The sequence below is a fragment of the Salarias fasciatus genome, chromosome 11 (assembly GCF_902148845.1).
Source record: "Salarias fasciatus chromosome 11, fSalaFa1.1, whole genome shotgun sequence".
Classification (NCBI taxonomy): Eukaryota; Metazoa; Chordata; class Actinopteri; order Blenniiformes; family Blenniidae; genus Salarias; species Salarias fasciatus.
This window is the reverse complement of record NC_043755.1, coordinates 23,563,031-23,579,114: the sequence shown is the minus strand read 5'-3', so window position 1 is coordinate 23,579,114 and position 16,084 is coordinate 23,563,031. Positions and strand designations below refer to the sequence as shown.

Here is a 16,084-nt window from a genome sequence, read left to right as displayed (position 1 = left end):
TTCCCAAGAAAACACCAAGCTCGGGAATATAATTCAGAATGACTTTATTTAGAATAAACCAATTCCAAATTAAAAGCATCTTGTAACCACACTAATACAGTTTCTGGACTTTCTTATCTTTCAGACCTGCTGGAGGACTTAAAGTCCCACAGCGTTGATGTTGGACCCTGAGGTCCTCCAGCATCACAGTTTTAACCACCTCAAAAGGCAGAGTTGATCATTTACTAACATTTTCAGACACAGTAAATCATATCTTGTTGCTCATATATCGGTATAAACACGTCAAACTACGTTTCATCATGTGAAACAGGGTTTTCGTTTTCTGAATCCTGACGGTTCAGAACTTTAAGACCGTTAAGACAGGTCTACTCTCTTTCCCTCAAACAACATCTTCACTTTTTAACAAATATTAATCTCATGACTTGCCCTCATGAAATTCATAATTTAGTCACAACAAGCATTTCCCTCTTGAATTAAGAAAATTCTATTCTATTCTGTTCTATTCTATTCTATTCTATTCCGTGGAGCCAGTCCCCTCGATCGTCCCTGAGGAGCAGAGTGAACCCTGCACAGGTCAGAGAGACAACTAGAGTCTAAAACTGGTCCTGTAGCATCTATTTGTTAAGACAGCAGGAGGGAGGAACATCCACACATCCACAGGGAGAACATGCCAACATGTTCTGTTCTCATTCTGGACTGGAACACATGGACACTCACCCGGATCAGGGTTTGTTTTATTTCCCTCATATTAAAGACTATTTACAGGAGCTTGTGGAATTCCCACAGAGCGCTACGACACACAGAAGAGAGAGAGCGGGGTTGGGGTGGGGTTGGGGGTGGGGTCAGAGTCTGATCCCAGTCTTCGGACCGGGTCCCATCACAAGTCCTTCCCCAGGTTGTGGATCTCGTCCAGGACGAAGTCCATGTCGGCCTTGCCGGCCTGAGGACTGATCACGATCATCCTGAAGAAGTTGGCCCGGTCGCTGTGGGGCTGGTAGCCCACCATCATACTGCCCACCTTCATCATGCGCTCCTTGATCACCGGGGCCACCTGCAGGGGGAGGAGGAGGACGGCAGAGGGTGATGAAGAGCTGCATCAGGCTCAGGTTATTCAGTGAGCGCTGTGGATGAGTGAGTCCCTCACAGTGTGCAGTTTGCTCCACAGCTCCGGTCCGTCCTCCAGCTGCCTCAGACTGGGTGGAATGTACCAGAAACACACGTTGGCGTATTCAGGCTGAAAGAGAGATGATCACATGTTCAGAACTCCTTCAAGTAAGAATCAGTGACTGAAATGAGTGTGAGGCTGGAGGAGGTGGAGGAGCTCACCTCCATCAGCAGGCGGAAGCCTTCTCGCTTCTTGATCTCATCTGCAAGGTACCTGTGAAAAAGACATTTCTACTCAGAATGGGGCAGTTTATGGATTAGATTCACAGATTAAGTTTAAATAATAAATTAAAAGGCTGAAGTACTGCCTGGGTGAACCGTGATACAATAATAATTATACATATATATATATATATATATATATATATATATATATATATATATATATATAATATATATATATATATATATATATATATAAATATATATATATATATATATATATATATATATATATATATATATATATATATATATATATATTTCAACTGGTGTGTCTGTAAAGAGGTTTTGCTGTCTATTCTAATTAAATTTAAATTAATTTAAAATCAAACAAATTCCAATCAAACCGACTGGACCTTTGAAATGCTCTTCACTGCACTTGTACTAAATGACCACTAGAGGCCAGTGTGCACCAGCTGACATCTGAATGAACGCCATTAAACCCATTTTAGTTCAGGAATCACATCAACCCAATTTCATCTTTAAAGGGAAATTAAGTCTCATTTTTTCTTTAGAGTTATGGTGAAAAGCAGTAAACAGTCTTTATACTAGGAAATGTTTTCAATTCTGAAACCATAAATGCAACGAATGAGTCAAGTTGAAAGGTTTTCAGTGAAGTTCTCTTGACAGTTATTTTCCCAGTGTCAGTGGTCTTGACTGGACTGGACTGGACTGGCTCAGACCCCCATCCCCCCACAGACTGACCGGGCCATGGCGAGCGCTCTGTCCACCCTCTGCTCCAGCTGCCGGGCGCCCACAGCCTTCCACAGCAGCCAGAACTTGAAGGCGTCCGGCTTCCTGCCGCACTGGATGGACTTGTCTCCCGTGTCGAAGCTGATGTCGTAGAACTTGTCCTGCTGGAAGAGGTAGGAGGCCGAGGCGGAGTAGCAGCGCTGCAGGAGACCCTGAGGACCAGGTGGGACAGACGGTGAGGTGATAGCTCCCCGAGGCACTGAGACGGCTCAGAGGACCGGCGGTCTCACCGTTTTGTCCCGGACCAGGAAGGCGGAGCACTGCAGACACGCCATCATCATCTTGTGAGGGTTCCAGGCCACAGAGTTCGCTCTGATCAAACACAGCAGACCAAGAGTCAGGGTCTCCGTTAGCTCCCCAAAAACAAGAAACAGAACCGCAGGTTAAAGCTGCGGGGGGGGGGGGGGGGGGGGGGGGGGGGGGGGGGGGGGGGGGGGGGGGTTACCTGTGGATGCCCTTCAGCAGGTGCTTGTGCTTCTTCGATATGAGAGCCGCTCCTCCCCAACACGCCTGAGGAACAGGAGAATCCAGGATCAGTGCTGGGACTGACCGATCACCGATCGACCACCAAACTGGCTGGACTCACGTCCACATGCAGCCACAGGTTGTGCTCCCCACAGATGTCTGCGATCTCCTCCAGGGGGTCGAACGCTCCCAGCACCGTGGTTCCCGCCGTGGCGTTGACCATGAAGGGAACTGCACCCTGGGAAAACATACATCTTTAAGGGCCTGTTGATGATGAAAACTGGGTTTCCATGCAGCAACAACTGCAATATTTCCATGGATCTGGGCACAAATCACCGAAAATGATTACATCTGAAAAAGACGCCATCTAGAAAAACTCTCTCTCTGCATGTAGACAGGAGGAGGCGGAGCTTAACGAGACGGTGCGAGACCAAAGCGTCATCAGCATCATGTGAGCTGTATTCACAGTTCGGCTGCCGTCATGACTATTCAATCAATATTTTCTTGTATTTTACTTGTTTTTTCTCTTTAATGCTAACATTTAACAGAAGTGAATCGCTGAAAGAACAGGAGTTGTGTGTTTTTCCAGGATTCTGATTGGCTGGCATGTTACTCTGCTTCCCATAGGACATTTCCACTGTCTTCTGGAGACTGGGTCTTTTCAAAAAGTTCCACCTGGGGAACCCTTTCCAAAAACCTTTGTTTTCGGTTGCTGCTGTGAAAACCGCTGCCAGGTCAACAGGGCATAAATCCTCCACCTGTGCCGTTTCTTCTTCACAGCGTTGCTCACCTCACTTTTAGCCTTCTTTATCAGCTCCTCCAGAGCAGAGGGGATCATCTTTCCACTGAAAGACACAACCACTCATCAATAAGAGCATTTTGCATTTGAGAAAAGTTCATGGCACATCAGTAATTTCAATTTAATGAAATGACTTCCTTAGTTAAATTGCTCCAAAGTGGCTGAAGATGAGAGAGTATAAATCACCTTTCATCAGACGGGACCTTGTAAACGTTCTTGGTTCCGATTCCCAGGAAGGCAGCAGCTTTGGAGATGGAGTAATGACACTGAAAGAGAGATTGATTGATTGGTTTATGGACTGAGACATTTCCAGTGCTTCACTCCCATCCGGGCCGGTGGGAGCGTCTGATTGGCCCACCTCCTGTGACGTGAAGAGAACGAGCCGCGGCGCCGCGCTGAGGCCCAGCTGCTTGATGTCCGGACAGTGATGGTACCGCGCCAGGTTCACCGCGTACATGTTTGACATGGAGCCGCCTGACGGGAGAGCAGGATGGGAGACCGACGTGAACATGGAACAATATGGAACAAGGTTGCACTGACAGAAAATGTAAAATATTGCAATTAAAAAAATTGTCTGAACAAGTGTATAATAAAAACTAATTTATTTTCTAAAAATGAGGGGGGTTGAGACTCATAGGGGTTAAGTCATCTTGATTTAAAAGGGTAGAACAGATTTTTTTTTTCATTTGTTTGTTGTCTTAAAAGTCGATGAGTCAGCATTTATTTTTTTGTATTTGAAGACCACTAAGTTTCAGTGCTTGCTGTGAGTAGCGGGGGAAGATGTGGAGCGTCAGGCTCAAGAGAACGGTGAAAAAAAGAGTGAAACAGGAGAGTTACACGATTGAAGGTTCCTTCGGGAATGTTTTTAATGGTCGCTCAGGGTGTGGTCCCTGCTACACCTGTGTGGGGTTACCACACTTTCTAATGGTAAAAATGTATGTCCCTCAACAAAAATTAATAAAAAACTGGAAACCACTTAGTGAGAGGACGAGACAACTAATGCTTCTTTACTGTCAGTCATTACTGGAATCTGCCAAAAGGTTTTTTTGATGGTATATTTCTCTGAGATTAATGGAGACGAGTCTCTGTGATCTCGTTCCAGAGTTCACAGTTTTATTGCCTCATTGCCTCGGAGGGATCTGGAACGGCTTTAGTCGCTTCACTGTCGGTTGTTTTCTATACAGCAGTCATTCTGGCTCCAGTCAAAGTTCATCCATCTTACTAAGTGCAGCGCCGTCAGCTGGAGGCGGAGCTCTGGGCCGGCGTGTGGCTGACATGCTTCCCCGACCCCAAGACCTGCAGTGGAACTTCTGCCAGCTGATGTATTGTTGTCATAGCAACAGAGATCTGAGACCTAGTATCCGTCACCTGCGTTGAAGATGCCGTCCCCTCCTTCCTCCCAGCCCACCAGCTCCATCATCTTCCTCAGCACAGCGTCCTCCACCAGGGTGAAGACCGGCCCCACCTCGTACGTGTACCTGGAGGGAACCACACACACGCACACACAAACACACACACACACACACACACACACACACACACACACACAAACACACACACACACACACACACACACACACACACACACGTGAACGGGCGCCGCGACGTGTGCATGATCGGGCTCACAGCAGGTGAAATGAGCAGCTGCCTCACGCGCTGGGTTTGAGGGCCTCCACGATGCAGCTGGCCACCAGAGAGTACGGCTCCAGCCCGGCGAAGAGCTGGTTGAAGAAGCGAGGATGAGCTGGAAAAGCACACAGTCGTCAGTCACAGCTGTGTGCCGAAGCTCCGGTATCTCCCTACGGACGAGGAACACTCACTGGTCTTGACGCTGTATCTGATGGCGTCTCTGCAGCGCTGCAGGATCTGGGACTCGGACTCTCCTTCATCTCTGAGCTCCAGATCCAGCAGCTCCTTCAGCTCCTCTGGGGGGCGCCACTCACAGACCTGGACAGACAGACACCTCAAGGTCTTAGTGAAAGGAGCAGAACTCGCTGCGGTTCGGTTACTCAGCCACCGATGGTCCCACCTTCTCCTTGACGTCCGTCGCCTTCTTCACGGCGTCTTCCAGGATGATGGCCATGGACTGCTGGAGGAAGTCCTCCGAGTCCAGGATGTTCACTGTGGGGCCGTTCAGAGCAACGCCGTCCACCATTACCGGGGAACATTTCACTGGATGTCCAGGGTCTGCCATAGAGCTCTGGCCTTCAGTACAGTTGTCTGATTTAAAAAACAACAACAAACTTTTGAGTGTGATTCAGTCGACTCCCTCTCAGAATCCTCTCTTACAGGTTTAGCTTGTCAATACGACCACTCTCGACTTTCAGAGAGGGTTCACATGGAGAAGACCTCCTCTGCGAGCAGGCTGGTGCTGTTATTTGCATAATACCATCTTCCACGCTATGGAAGCAGAATGCAACTTCCCTTCGAGCTGCCTTGTGTCTGCTGTGTTAGTAACTGCTGCATGTGGACCCTACGTTCTCCTCGTACGCAGATGACTGAGTGGTAAATAGTTCACCCAGTTGGAGCAGAGCCTCATTCCAGCTGACAGCACTCTGAGTTCAGACAAAGCTCCAATGATACATATTTTAGTTGATAAATACCCGAGCATGACTCAGGAAACACATTTTAGCTGTTACTCAACACTGATCTTTATCATGGTCCACAGTTTCACTACCCAACAGATCCGCCCACCTTCACAAGCTACTCGAACCTTTTTTTTACCCTTCCTGCTCTGGACACACCAGAGTGTAATCTTCAATCTTCTGTAGTTTTCTTAGTTTCTAAAGTGGCTGCGTCGCTCCAGTAAGCATGAAGAAATCAGACAGAGACATACATCAGGTGATAGAGGTGCAAACTGCAATCTGATTTTATCACCTGCATTCAACGAACGATAAGGATTGTATAAAACAATGTAATGAGACTGCAGTGCATGAAGCAGAGAGGGATTTACCTTCTTTATTAAGATGTTTAGCAAATGGAATTTTTGCTTATTTCTTATGGCTACTTTATTATATTGTTTATCATAGTTTTGTTTCTTTTATTAATTTCTGAAGATTCCTATTGCTGTTACATGCATTTTTAAATGCTTTTAAATATACATGGAATAACGTAAAGGTAAATTGTAGCTCGTATAGGTATTTCCAAATTGTGCACAAAGTTTTGGAATTGTGATTGTTTTCTCATTTTTTAACACAAATATGTCTACAATGACGATTCATACAGTAATAGGATCTCAGAGACGTAATAAGTCTCTCATCCTGTTCATATTCAATTTATTGGTCAGATTTGACTCAGACCAACACTGAAGTGAATAAACAGGAAGACAGATGGTGAAAAACATCTGTCAGGCAAATCGACCCTGAAATCAACAGATTACTGGATATTAAAATGAAGCTGTGTTTTGGGCGATTTTGTTACTGTAAAAGCCAACATTTCTGACAGTCTCACAAGCAAACATACAGACTTAAACAAAAAATGCAACACAATGAGATCAACTACATCTGACTGTAGTTTGAGTATGTTGCTGTTCATTCGTACATTCATTCATTCATTCATTCATTCATGTGAGAATAAACAGAAAATCTTTTGAAATTGTGTGTGTGTGTGTGTGTGTGTGTGTGTGTGTGTGTGTGTGTGTGTGTGTGTGTGTGTGTGTGTGTGTGTGTGTGTGTGTGTGTGTGCTCTTTCTTCAATAGGATTTGATTGTACTGGTATCATGTGACTGATGGAGAAACGGTGTCTGTGTCAGCCTCAGCCGGCACCACACCACACCAGTGTTGATCTGCGTTTATATTTAATTTATTATCTTCTCTCCTCCAGTTCAGCGTGTTGGTTACTTTCTATCTGAAAGCTGAGTTATTAAATGTTGAAAGAAAGCCCTTTAACATGTGCTTCCTTGAATGAAAGATTTCAGGTTTCTTTGTGTTTTGTGACTTCCTGTAATTTAGTTCAGTTTTCACCTGAAGGAGAATCCAGCATGAATCACGCTCATTGATAAAACGAAGGTTTTCTCTACAGTTTTAAAGCCTGGACAGTTTTCAGAGATGAACTGACTCACTTACTCAAAACTATTATGTAAACTGAATTATTGATTAAACTGGTGTGTGTGTGTGTGTGTGTGTGTGTGTGTGTGTGTGTGTGTGCTAAAGTACAAAAGTCAGAATGAATTTCTAACTTTATTGTACTCGAGGCATCTTTTTCTGGTAATGGTTATGGGAACACACACACACACACACACACACACACACACACACACACACACACACAGGTATATCTGTGGTTGCCTTTATGTCTTATAATCTGTTTGAATTCATTATGTTGACAATAGTTTGTTATATTATTTTCTATGATGCAGTAACATAATCTAACAGACCAGATTAATAAACCAAATCTAATTTTGTTTTTCACTTTGAAAAAATTTGCTGATTCTGTATTTTAGTGTTTTTGTCTTGCAAACTGAGGTGAGAGTACTTTTCCTCTCCTGCTCAGAGTCCTCATTCCCTGTTCCTGGTATTTATCACTAAGAAGGATTTTTTTTTTTTTTTTTTTTTTTTCTGTTTGATTATTTTCTTTTTGTCCAGCTGCTGTATTTGAAAAGGTCTGAGATGAATCAGAGGTTGAATAAGAGCCTGGTACTCACCCTGAGTGTTTCTCTGCATGTTTGAGTCCTTGTCCCTCTGCAGCTGTGATGTGTGTGTGTGTGTGTGTGTGTGTGTGTGTGTATTTATACTTCCTGGCATCCCTCCAGTACATTTCCACGTGATAGCAGCCTTGCTGGGAGGAAATTTCCAGCAGCCCCGGCTCCCTCCTGCAGCCCGGGGCCTGGGCCATGCCCGACCCGGGACCAGGCCCAGTGGGATCCTCCACTCTCGTGTGAGGACACGTGTCTTCACTCAGACTGATCCGGGGACTCCTGCTCCGCAAAATTACTGTTATATGAGTTCAAACAATGCAATGATTCTCAAACACTTACGCAAGGAAACAGGTAACCAGATGGAGATCAGCGAGTCCCAGGATTTAGGGGGGTTGTGAAGGACTTAAACTTTTATTGTTTCTTGCATTTAAATTGTTTCCCTCACATATCTACAAATTCAATTTTCACTAAAAGTGTCATCAGCAGCCGTTCAGTGTAATCATGAAGCGATCATCAGTGCGGGATGTGGACAGAGGACAAAGTCCACTGCTCTGTCTGTCCGTGAGTCTTCCAGTCTCTCTGGATCTCTGATGACTACCTGGCCCTTTTCCATCAAACTGGTTGCAGTACTAATCCGGAGCCAGAGCTAGATTTAGCTCTGGCTTTTTGTTTATTCATCATCTCGACCCTGGATATGGGCTCTCATAAACTGATGCAAAGCCAGCCCCACTTCTTTTCTGGGCCACAGCGGAGCCTCAGCGAGCGCCGCCCCCTCACTGGCCGCGGTCTTTGTTATGCATGCTCTCTACTTAACAACTGAAGAGGGATTATCACACCTCACGTTTCTGACCCTCAACTGTTCCTGAATAATGCAATGAGCATCTGTGGTGCTTTTCCGTGACACAGTTCCAGGACTACTGGACATGACTCGACTCTGGTCTGGTTCCTCAGTGGAGCTCCTCCATCCAGCTCAGGAGTGTCAAACTCATTTTAGCTCAGGGGCCACATGGAGGAAAATCTATCCCCAAGCGGGCCGGACTGCGGTATATAACAACAACTTCAGATTGTTTTCTTTGTTTTAATTCTGTCCAAAATAGGACAAACACAACATCACCATTAATCATAAAACGCCTCAAGTTATTTAAAAATTCTGAGGATAAAGAACACAAAGACACAATGCCTCAGTGATGATCAATGATTCACAGAACTGTTTCACTGATCACAGAAGGTGATCACACTGAAGGAGTCTCATGCAGCACTTTAATGATTGAGGTTGCGTTGTTTATTGACGCCTGATGCCTGGCATCGTTTAGCTTTCACCAGCGTATCAATATCAGGCGTCACATTCTGAGTGACGGCCAGCTTCAGGCTGCGATTCAAGAGGCTGAGCGTGAGCCTTGAGCGCAGCCTTGTTTTATTAACGCTCATTACAGATAAAACCTGCTCACAAAGACATGTGGTTCCAAACATGGACGACAGCTTAGCAGCGAGGGATGTCAAGATGGGGTAACCTGGCAAGAGGTTCAGATTTGCCCTTCAAATCTGAATCACACAGCAAGTCAATTATTTCAAGGTGGATGTTGACAGGCAGATCAGAGGAATTCACGGGGAACAGCTTTCTCCAGTTCACCAAAGATCTGACAACGTTGCTCAAACTCCCGTAACAGTCCCGTTGTTTTATCTTTGAACCGCGTCATGTCCGCGACACGTTGGCTTGCGCACACGTTTCAGACAGGGGAAGTGAGCCGCATCGCCAGTGGAGAGGTGCGTCTCCCACAATGACAGCTTCAACTTGAAAGAGCGTACGCTGTCGTAATACTGTCTGACAACTTTGTTGCGCCCTTCTAGCTGTTTGTTCAAGTTATTCAGGAGCTCGGAACATCCACCATGAATGCAAGGTCCTGCACCCATTCTTCAGAATGAAATTCTAACACCGGTTTGCCCTTTTCTTCCGTGAACTATTCAATTTCTTCTCGTAAGTCAAAGAAATGCCTCAGCACAGCACCTCGGCCTAAACCACCTGACTTCAGCGTTGTAATGGAAAGCAATGTGGTCTTTCTCTCTGAGAAGGCTGTCAAACTGACGGTGATTCAGGCTTCTGGATCGGATGAAATTCACCGTTTGGATGACCACCTTCATGACATTATCGTAATGCGTCTGCCAGCGTCACCCTTTCAGCTGACTCAGGTTGCTTGGAATTGTGGCCAAGTGGGTTCTAGAGAAGTAGCCAGTATCAAGGTATCAACTCGAGCCGAGTCGAGTCGGTAACTCGTGGAAAATTCCTGTGAGCTCAGTGGACTTGTCACCTGAGAACCTTCGGTGTGGAGGTCCTGTTGATCAGCTGTTCACTGTATTCTCAGTCTCGTGGTGTCAAAATGTGAAGAGCAGAATGAGGAGGACTGTTCAGATACTGACTCTAATGGGAGCAGTACCTTTATGGATCCACTCATCAATCAAACATCTGCAGTGAAGTTTACATTAGCAGTACATTACAGTACTTCACTTTGGACCAAGTCAACAGCTTGTATGGCTGAATTAGATTAAATTTAGCAGACACTCCAGTGAGAAGCATTCCAGCCTTGTCATGTTTAAGTAGCCTCATTATATATTGAATTTTTCTGTTATGCTATTCCATTTAATGAAATGTCATCATATCATAAAATAATTCAGTTTTGTTTTTCTCATCATGATGTTATTCTCCGAAACTGAAAATGATGAGCTAGAGGGCATGCTGGAGGAGACGCGGTGGGTGAGGGTTCACCGCCCTGCTGTGCACTGTGTCCCCTGGCTCAAGGGGATTTGGTAAGGGTGCTTTCACACCTACAGCATTTGGTCCGCTTGAAGCGGACTAGCGTCCCCAACTCCTGCAGGTTCGGTTCGTACGCGCTGGTGTGAAAGCAGACCAGTTAGTTTTGGTCGGGGACAAAGAACCGCACCGAGACCTCCTCGAGGAGGCGGTCTCGGTGCGGTCTCGGCGCGGTCCGCTGCTGGTGTGAATGTTGACCAGTCTCGGTCCTGTCCGCTCTGTTGTGGAGAAGGCTTTTTGGTCGGCGGAGCCTTCCGTAGCAAGCCGCGCGGCGCATCACGTCACACATACTGGCCAATCAGGGTTCACTTCCGCCACCCAAAACACACTATTATGTGAACAGCGCCACCAAGGGGTAGGAGGGTCATAGTGGATAGTTCATCTGCCAAAACAAGTGGTGTGAATGCGAACCGAACTAGTTGACAGCTGCGACATTTATGAATAATTCATGTCCGAACCGAACCACTCTAGCGGACTAGTAGGTGTGAAAGCACCCTAAGAGACACTCTCACACATCAACACCGCGCTTCTGATCAGCACCAACCTGCTTCTGCTGAACCTATAATTAGGATCTATACTGCTACATAACGTCACCTTAAAGGTATTTTATAACCGGTCTCTCAGAGGATGTGATATAAGGTATGAGAATGGCCGTAAAGCGTCTCCGTGCTTCTACATGTCAGGTTCACACTGTGATCTGATCAAACTCAAGTCTCACTGTCATTCCTGTTGGACCACTTTCAGTCAGTCAGTGAGCTTCCCACACACACACAAACACACAAACACACACACACACACACACAAACACACACACACACACACACACACACACACACACACACACAGACCATTCTCCTCCAGCCGTGAGCCTGCCCTCCTCGACCTGCTGTCTGCTGTCGGTTGCCATGCAGGATGCTGTTGGACGACCTCCGGTCACACCCGTCTCACCCTCCTGCTGCGTTGTTGTGGCTGCTTCACGTGCTTGCTAAACGTGATCCGACTTTCGCATCTGTCCACACACTACTTTTAAAACGAAGTCACCGATCATCATCAGCTTTGAGATCTAACTTCAAGAAGATTTGAAACACTGTAAAATGAAGGCGAACGACAGCACAGTGTGAGCAAATGTGGATGAGTGGAGGAGATCTGGAAAGGCCTGTTGGTTTGGAGGGCTGGAATCTCTTCATTACACAGTGACAGCTGTGTGTTTTGGTAAGTCACGTCTAAAACAAGCTAGCAGAGGTACAGTGACCTGAAGCGACTGTTCTTTCTCCTGATCAGGAGCCGTGTCACAATGAGAGAAGACCCAGGTCCGAATCCAGCCACGCAGTAGGATAGAGACAGAGATACCCGGTGAAGAGCGAGACTCTTATGACTGGTTTGTCAGGTGGGAAGGTCCTCGGTCTGCACAGAACCATGTGAGCAAGAAGAGGAGAGGAAACACTGACTCTGTGAGGCTGAGAGTGAAAACAGTAAAGAGAGAGAGTTTCCATGTAAACAGACATCTTTTTCAGAATATTGCAGCGTAAACACCAAACTTTCCTTAAACGAAAATGCAAGAAAATCGGTTTTCACTCGGAAAGTTGTTGTGCTGTTGGCACAGACGACAGGAGAGAGATGAATGTTAGTGACATGTAGAGCATGGCGAGAGAGAAAGTAAAGAAGCTCGGTGCAGATCTCCCAGCAGTCTAAACCTGCAGCAGCTCCACTGGAAAATGACCCACTGTGGTCTGAAGCAGCTCTAATCAGGCAGGTTTACATGGATCCAAAAATCCTCTGCGTAATGGGGCTGTGAGGTGAAGCGGATTGTAAATGTGTCATATAAGCACGGAGTGGATCCGCTTCACTCGGAGAGGATTATATTTGAGACTGAATTGTTCGAGGTCGTCTACACCGATCGATAATCCGCTCCGTGTCTCATATAGAAACAGTTCTAACAGCAGAGTGGATTAAACGGGGGGATTATTTGTTCCGCGCATGCGTTCCCTCGTACGTAGCGACGCGTGACGTGCACAGTAAACGGGAAGCAGGACAGTCAGAAACGAGCAGAAGAACTGGACAGGGGTTGAGAGACAGTTTTTTAACAAACACTGGGTCAGGTTGCCAGCCTGCCCGGCCGGCCAGCACTCCGGCCAGGGGAGCGCCGGCTGTTTGAGCAGCGTGTCACGGAGATGCTGGAACATTATCTGAACAGATATCCAGCAGATAAACCCACTCTGCTGGGCGCTGAGGACTGCTGGCTGCAAAGCTGAAGATCAGAACCTGAACATTCCTTGAGAGACCTGATGCTCATGGCCCAGATACGGGAGGACGCCATATGATCCGCTTCAGTCGGGTCCCTTGCATACAAGGCCTGCATGTTGTTTGCTTTGTACACTGTCCATGTATATAAATGTGTTTTATGTAATCGCTTTCGATCAGATCGAAAAATGCACCCATGTAAACTGGGCCACTGTAAGCTTCACTCAATAGAAACTTCTTAACCATGATCATAAACACTCATCGTCCCTGTCAACAAACTGATTGGACTCCTTCTGGCCTTTACTTCTGAGCAGCCACCAGTCAGTTCAATCAGTTTCCCGTCATCATGATATGTTTGCTCCAGATTCATCCTTTCAGTTAGATTTTGTCCATCCAGTGAGGACGGCGCCCCTGACAGCCCCTGACTGTTAGATAAGGAGGACAGGAATGGGATGGATGTCTGCAACGTTCGTTATTTTCCATTTACAGTAAATTCAGGTGGTTTCTTTCCCATCTGAATTTCCTGAACAACATTGGGAGGGTTGTCTAACCGCCGAACCCGGCGATACGTAAGTACGAGCGATTATAAAATGTGAAGCCCCACCTGTGCACGTGTGAGGTCTTGAACCGTTACATCAGTCCAACACACCTTCGCTCACGGCCAGAGCTGCATAACCTTCTTGTTCCAACTCGTTTTCGGGTTCTCCAGGATGGAATTTCAAGAACCACAAAAAAGAACGGACAAAAAGAGAGAGATTTCCGTTTTAACACATTCCCACTGAGGCTCCTCCTCCACTACGGTGCTGCTACCAGTTCAGGACGCCCTCACTGTGAGAACGCTGTGGTCTGTTCTTCGCTTGCACCGCTTTAATCAATCAATCAATCGATCAATCAATCAATCAATCAATCTTTATTTAGATCACATTTTTCAGATTAAAAGAAAAAGTGTTTTACAGTATTCAAAACATAAAACAACTTATAAACAAAGCCCGTCCCTCCCACTGTCCATATAAAATACACTTATAGTTCTCGAGACCGGTCTTGGTCTCGAGACCACTTTTTTGTGGTCTCTTGGTCTTGTCTCGGTCTCGACAGTCTATGGTTACGGTCTTGGTCTCGGACTGTCTGAGCGTCTCGAAGGGATTTGTAAGTTGCGGCTGGAGGTAAATTTCTAAGGTGGGGCTTCATCGTTCTTCAGTTTCAGTGCGTTTATATTGCAGCTCTTCCAGCAGGGACGACCAACAGGACTGTCTTTTGAAAAAAAGTATTATTTTTAGGTGAACTTGCCAACATTTAACTGAAAACCTTTCCCACCGACTCCTCTCATCAACCGTGTCTGTGCTGCTGCTGCCCTCCAGCAGCTTTACCTCAGTGAGGCGTTTAAACTATTGGACATTTGCAATATTTATAGAAATGAGTAGGGATGTGCGAGTACCGATACCAGGTATCGGTATCGGGCCGATACTGGCCTTATTTCAAAGTATCGGGTACTCGTGAAGGCTACCGATGCCAGCCGCCGATACTCACGGCAAGAAAACCCCACGCGTAGTAAGCCCTCCTGACCAGCAGTTGGCGGTAGTGCAACCAAATGGGATGCAAGCTGCCGACAAACATGAAAGAGGAAGAAGCTCCTCTCTGGAGCGCTGACAGGCGCAGGCATAGATATCTTATAGAACACTAGATGCCTTACGGCAAATTCCACGACGTCCGCAGAGGTCGGCCATCTTTGTACGGGAAAGTTGTCAGAGTTTCTGTGGAACGCAATGTAAGGTTGGTGATCTGTGCAGAGTTTTATACTCTTATTTCACTGAATTTTTTTAATGGAACATCTTAAAGCACTATAAGGTAATTGCTGTTGTGACTCTAAGTTATATAAAAATTGATTGATCAAGAGATTGACTCAGTTGCCTTTTATTCGTTTACCTAATTATATTGTGACTGTAATTCCATTATTTGACTTGAAACTTTCTGAGCTCCTTTTATACATTTTTACAATGCCTAATTACATTTTTTTTTTTTAAACAATGTGTTTTCTGGTGCACTATTTCATGTTTAAATAATCAATGGGGGGACATTATACATTCACAATAGATTTAATAATGTGGAAGGTTACTGTTTAATGTTATATATTAATGAAAAATAATATAATACATTCAATATAATGAGGTTCATGAGATTTAAGTATTTCTGAAGTTTCAGGTGGGTAAATTGTTTATCTTCAGCCTCCACTACAGCCCTGCCACGTCTTAAAATATTTTCACACAAAACTAAAAATATGGACATGTATGGCTTGTCTAAATTATTCGTAAGTGATATAAATATATCTCAGTGTAAGGATTTGAACATGGAGCCTAAAATGAAGAATATTATGAATATTTACAATATGATATATATTTATGATATATATTTAAGGCATGCCATACTCATCAAACATATGTCATGTCATTAACAGAGATTTGATGTTTATTACAAACCAAACCGTTTGAAAATCGGTAAAATTTTGAGCAAGTTATAGCTTGTTAAGCAGTTCATGTCTCATCAACACAATGTAATGAGCGAGCCAGATTCCCGTACAAAGATGGCCGACCTCTGCAGACGTCCGACTTCATTGGCCATCAGCGGAGACGAGGCATCTAGTGTTATATAAGATATCTATGGGCGCAGGGCGCTACACTGCAGCGGGCTGACTTCTCCATGAGTCTCATCCAGAGCAGAGACAACAGGATGAATCCAGAACGGCTGCTCGTCTCACCAAAACTTCGCCGGTGTGGAAATTCTTTTATATAAGTGAAAACGAGCCGAGCTTTGCAGAATGCAAACTCTGCAATGCTAAAATTGCTAAAGGAGGTGCGCGATGTTGTTCATTTACCACTAGTAATTTGTTTAAACACCTCAGGGCGAAGCTTGTGGACAAGAGTCTGACGCTGTTGTGCTGGAAAAAAAGAAAACTCAGGCAGCAACTCGACGGCAAACTCTGCAGAAGACCGAGAAACTGAAG

General features: G+C 45.4%; 1 protein-coding gene across 1 annotated transcript; it reads right to left on the bottom strand.

The window, feature by feature from the left end:
• Nucleotides 1–877: 877 nt before the first annotated feature.
• On the bottom strand, nucleotides 878–8,089 carry csad (cysteine sulfinic acid decarboxylase). The gene is made up of 15 exons (XM_030102301.1): nucleotides 8,046–8,089; nucleotides 5,433–5,623; nucleotides 5,224–5,350; nucleotides 5,057–5,147; nucleotides 4,772–4,881; nucleotides 3,762–3,877; nucleotides 3,590–3,669; nucleotides 3,395–3,449; nucleotides 2,726–2,842; nucleotides 2,585–2,649; nucleotides 2,370–2,451; nucleotides 2,092–2,291; nucleotides 1,327–1,378; nucleotides 1,145–1,234; nucleotides 878–1,051 (listed from the first exon to the last, which is right to left on the bottom strand). The coding sequence occupies exons 1-15, from the start codon at nucleotides 8,062–8,064 to the stop codon at nucleotides 878–880; spliced, it is 1,569 nt and encodes a 522-aa protein (XP_029958161.1). The 5' UTR covers nucleotides 8,065–8,089.
• Nucleotides 8,090–16,084: the final 7,995 nt, after the last annotated feature.

What these genes read in the sequence shown, in the direction of transcription:
- csad (XM_030102301.1), bottom strand. An exon ending in GAGGCCCTCAAACCCAGCGC is followed by an intron (nt 4,882 to 5,056) that starts GTGAGGCAGCTG and finishes GGTTCCCTCCAG; the next exon opens with GTACACGTACGAGGTGGGGC. An exon ending in TCCTGGTCCGGGACAAAACG is followed by an intron (nt 2,292 to 2,369) that starts GTGAGACCGCCG and finishes CCTGGTCCTCAG; the next exon opens with GGTCTCCTGCAGCGCTGCTA.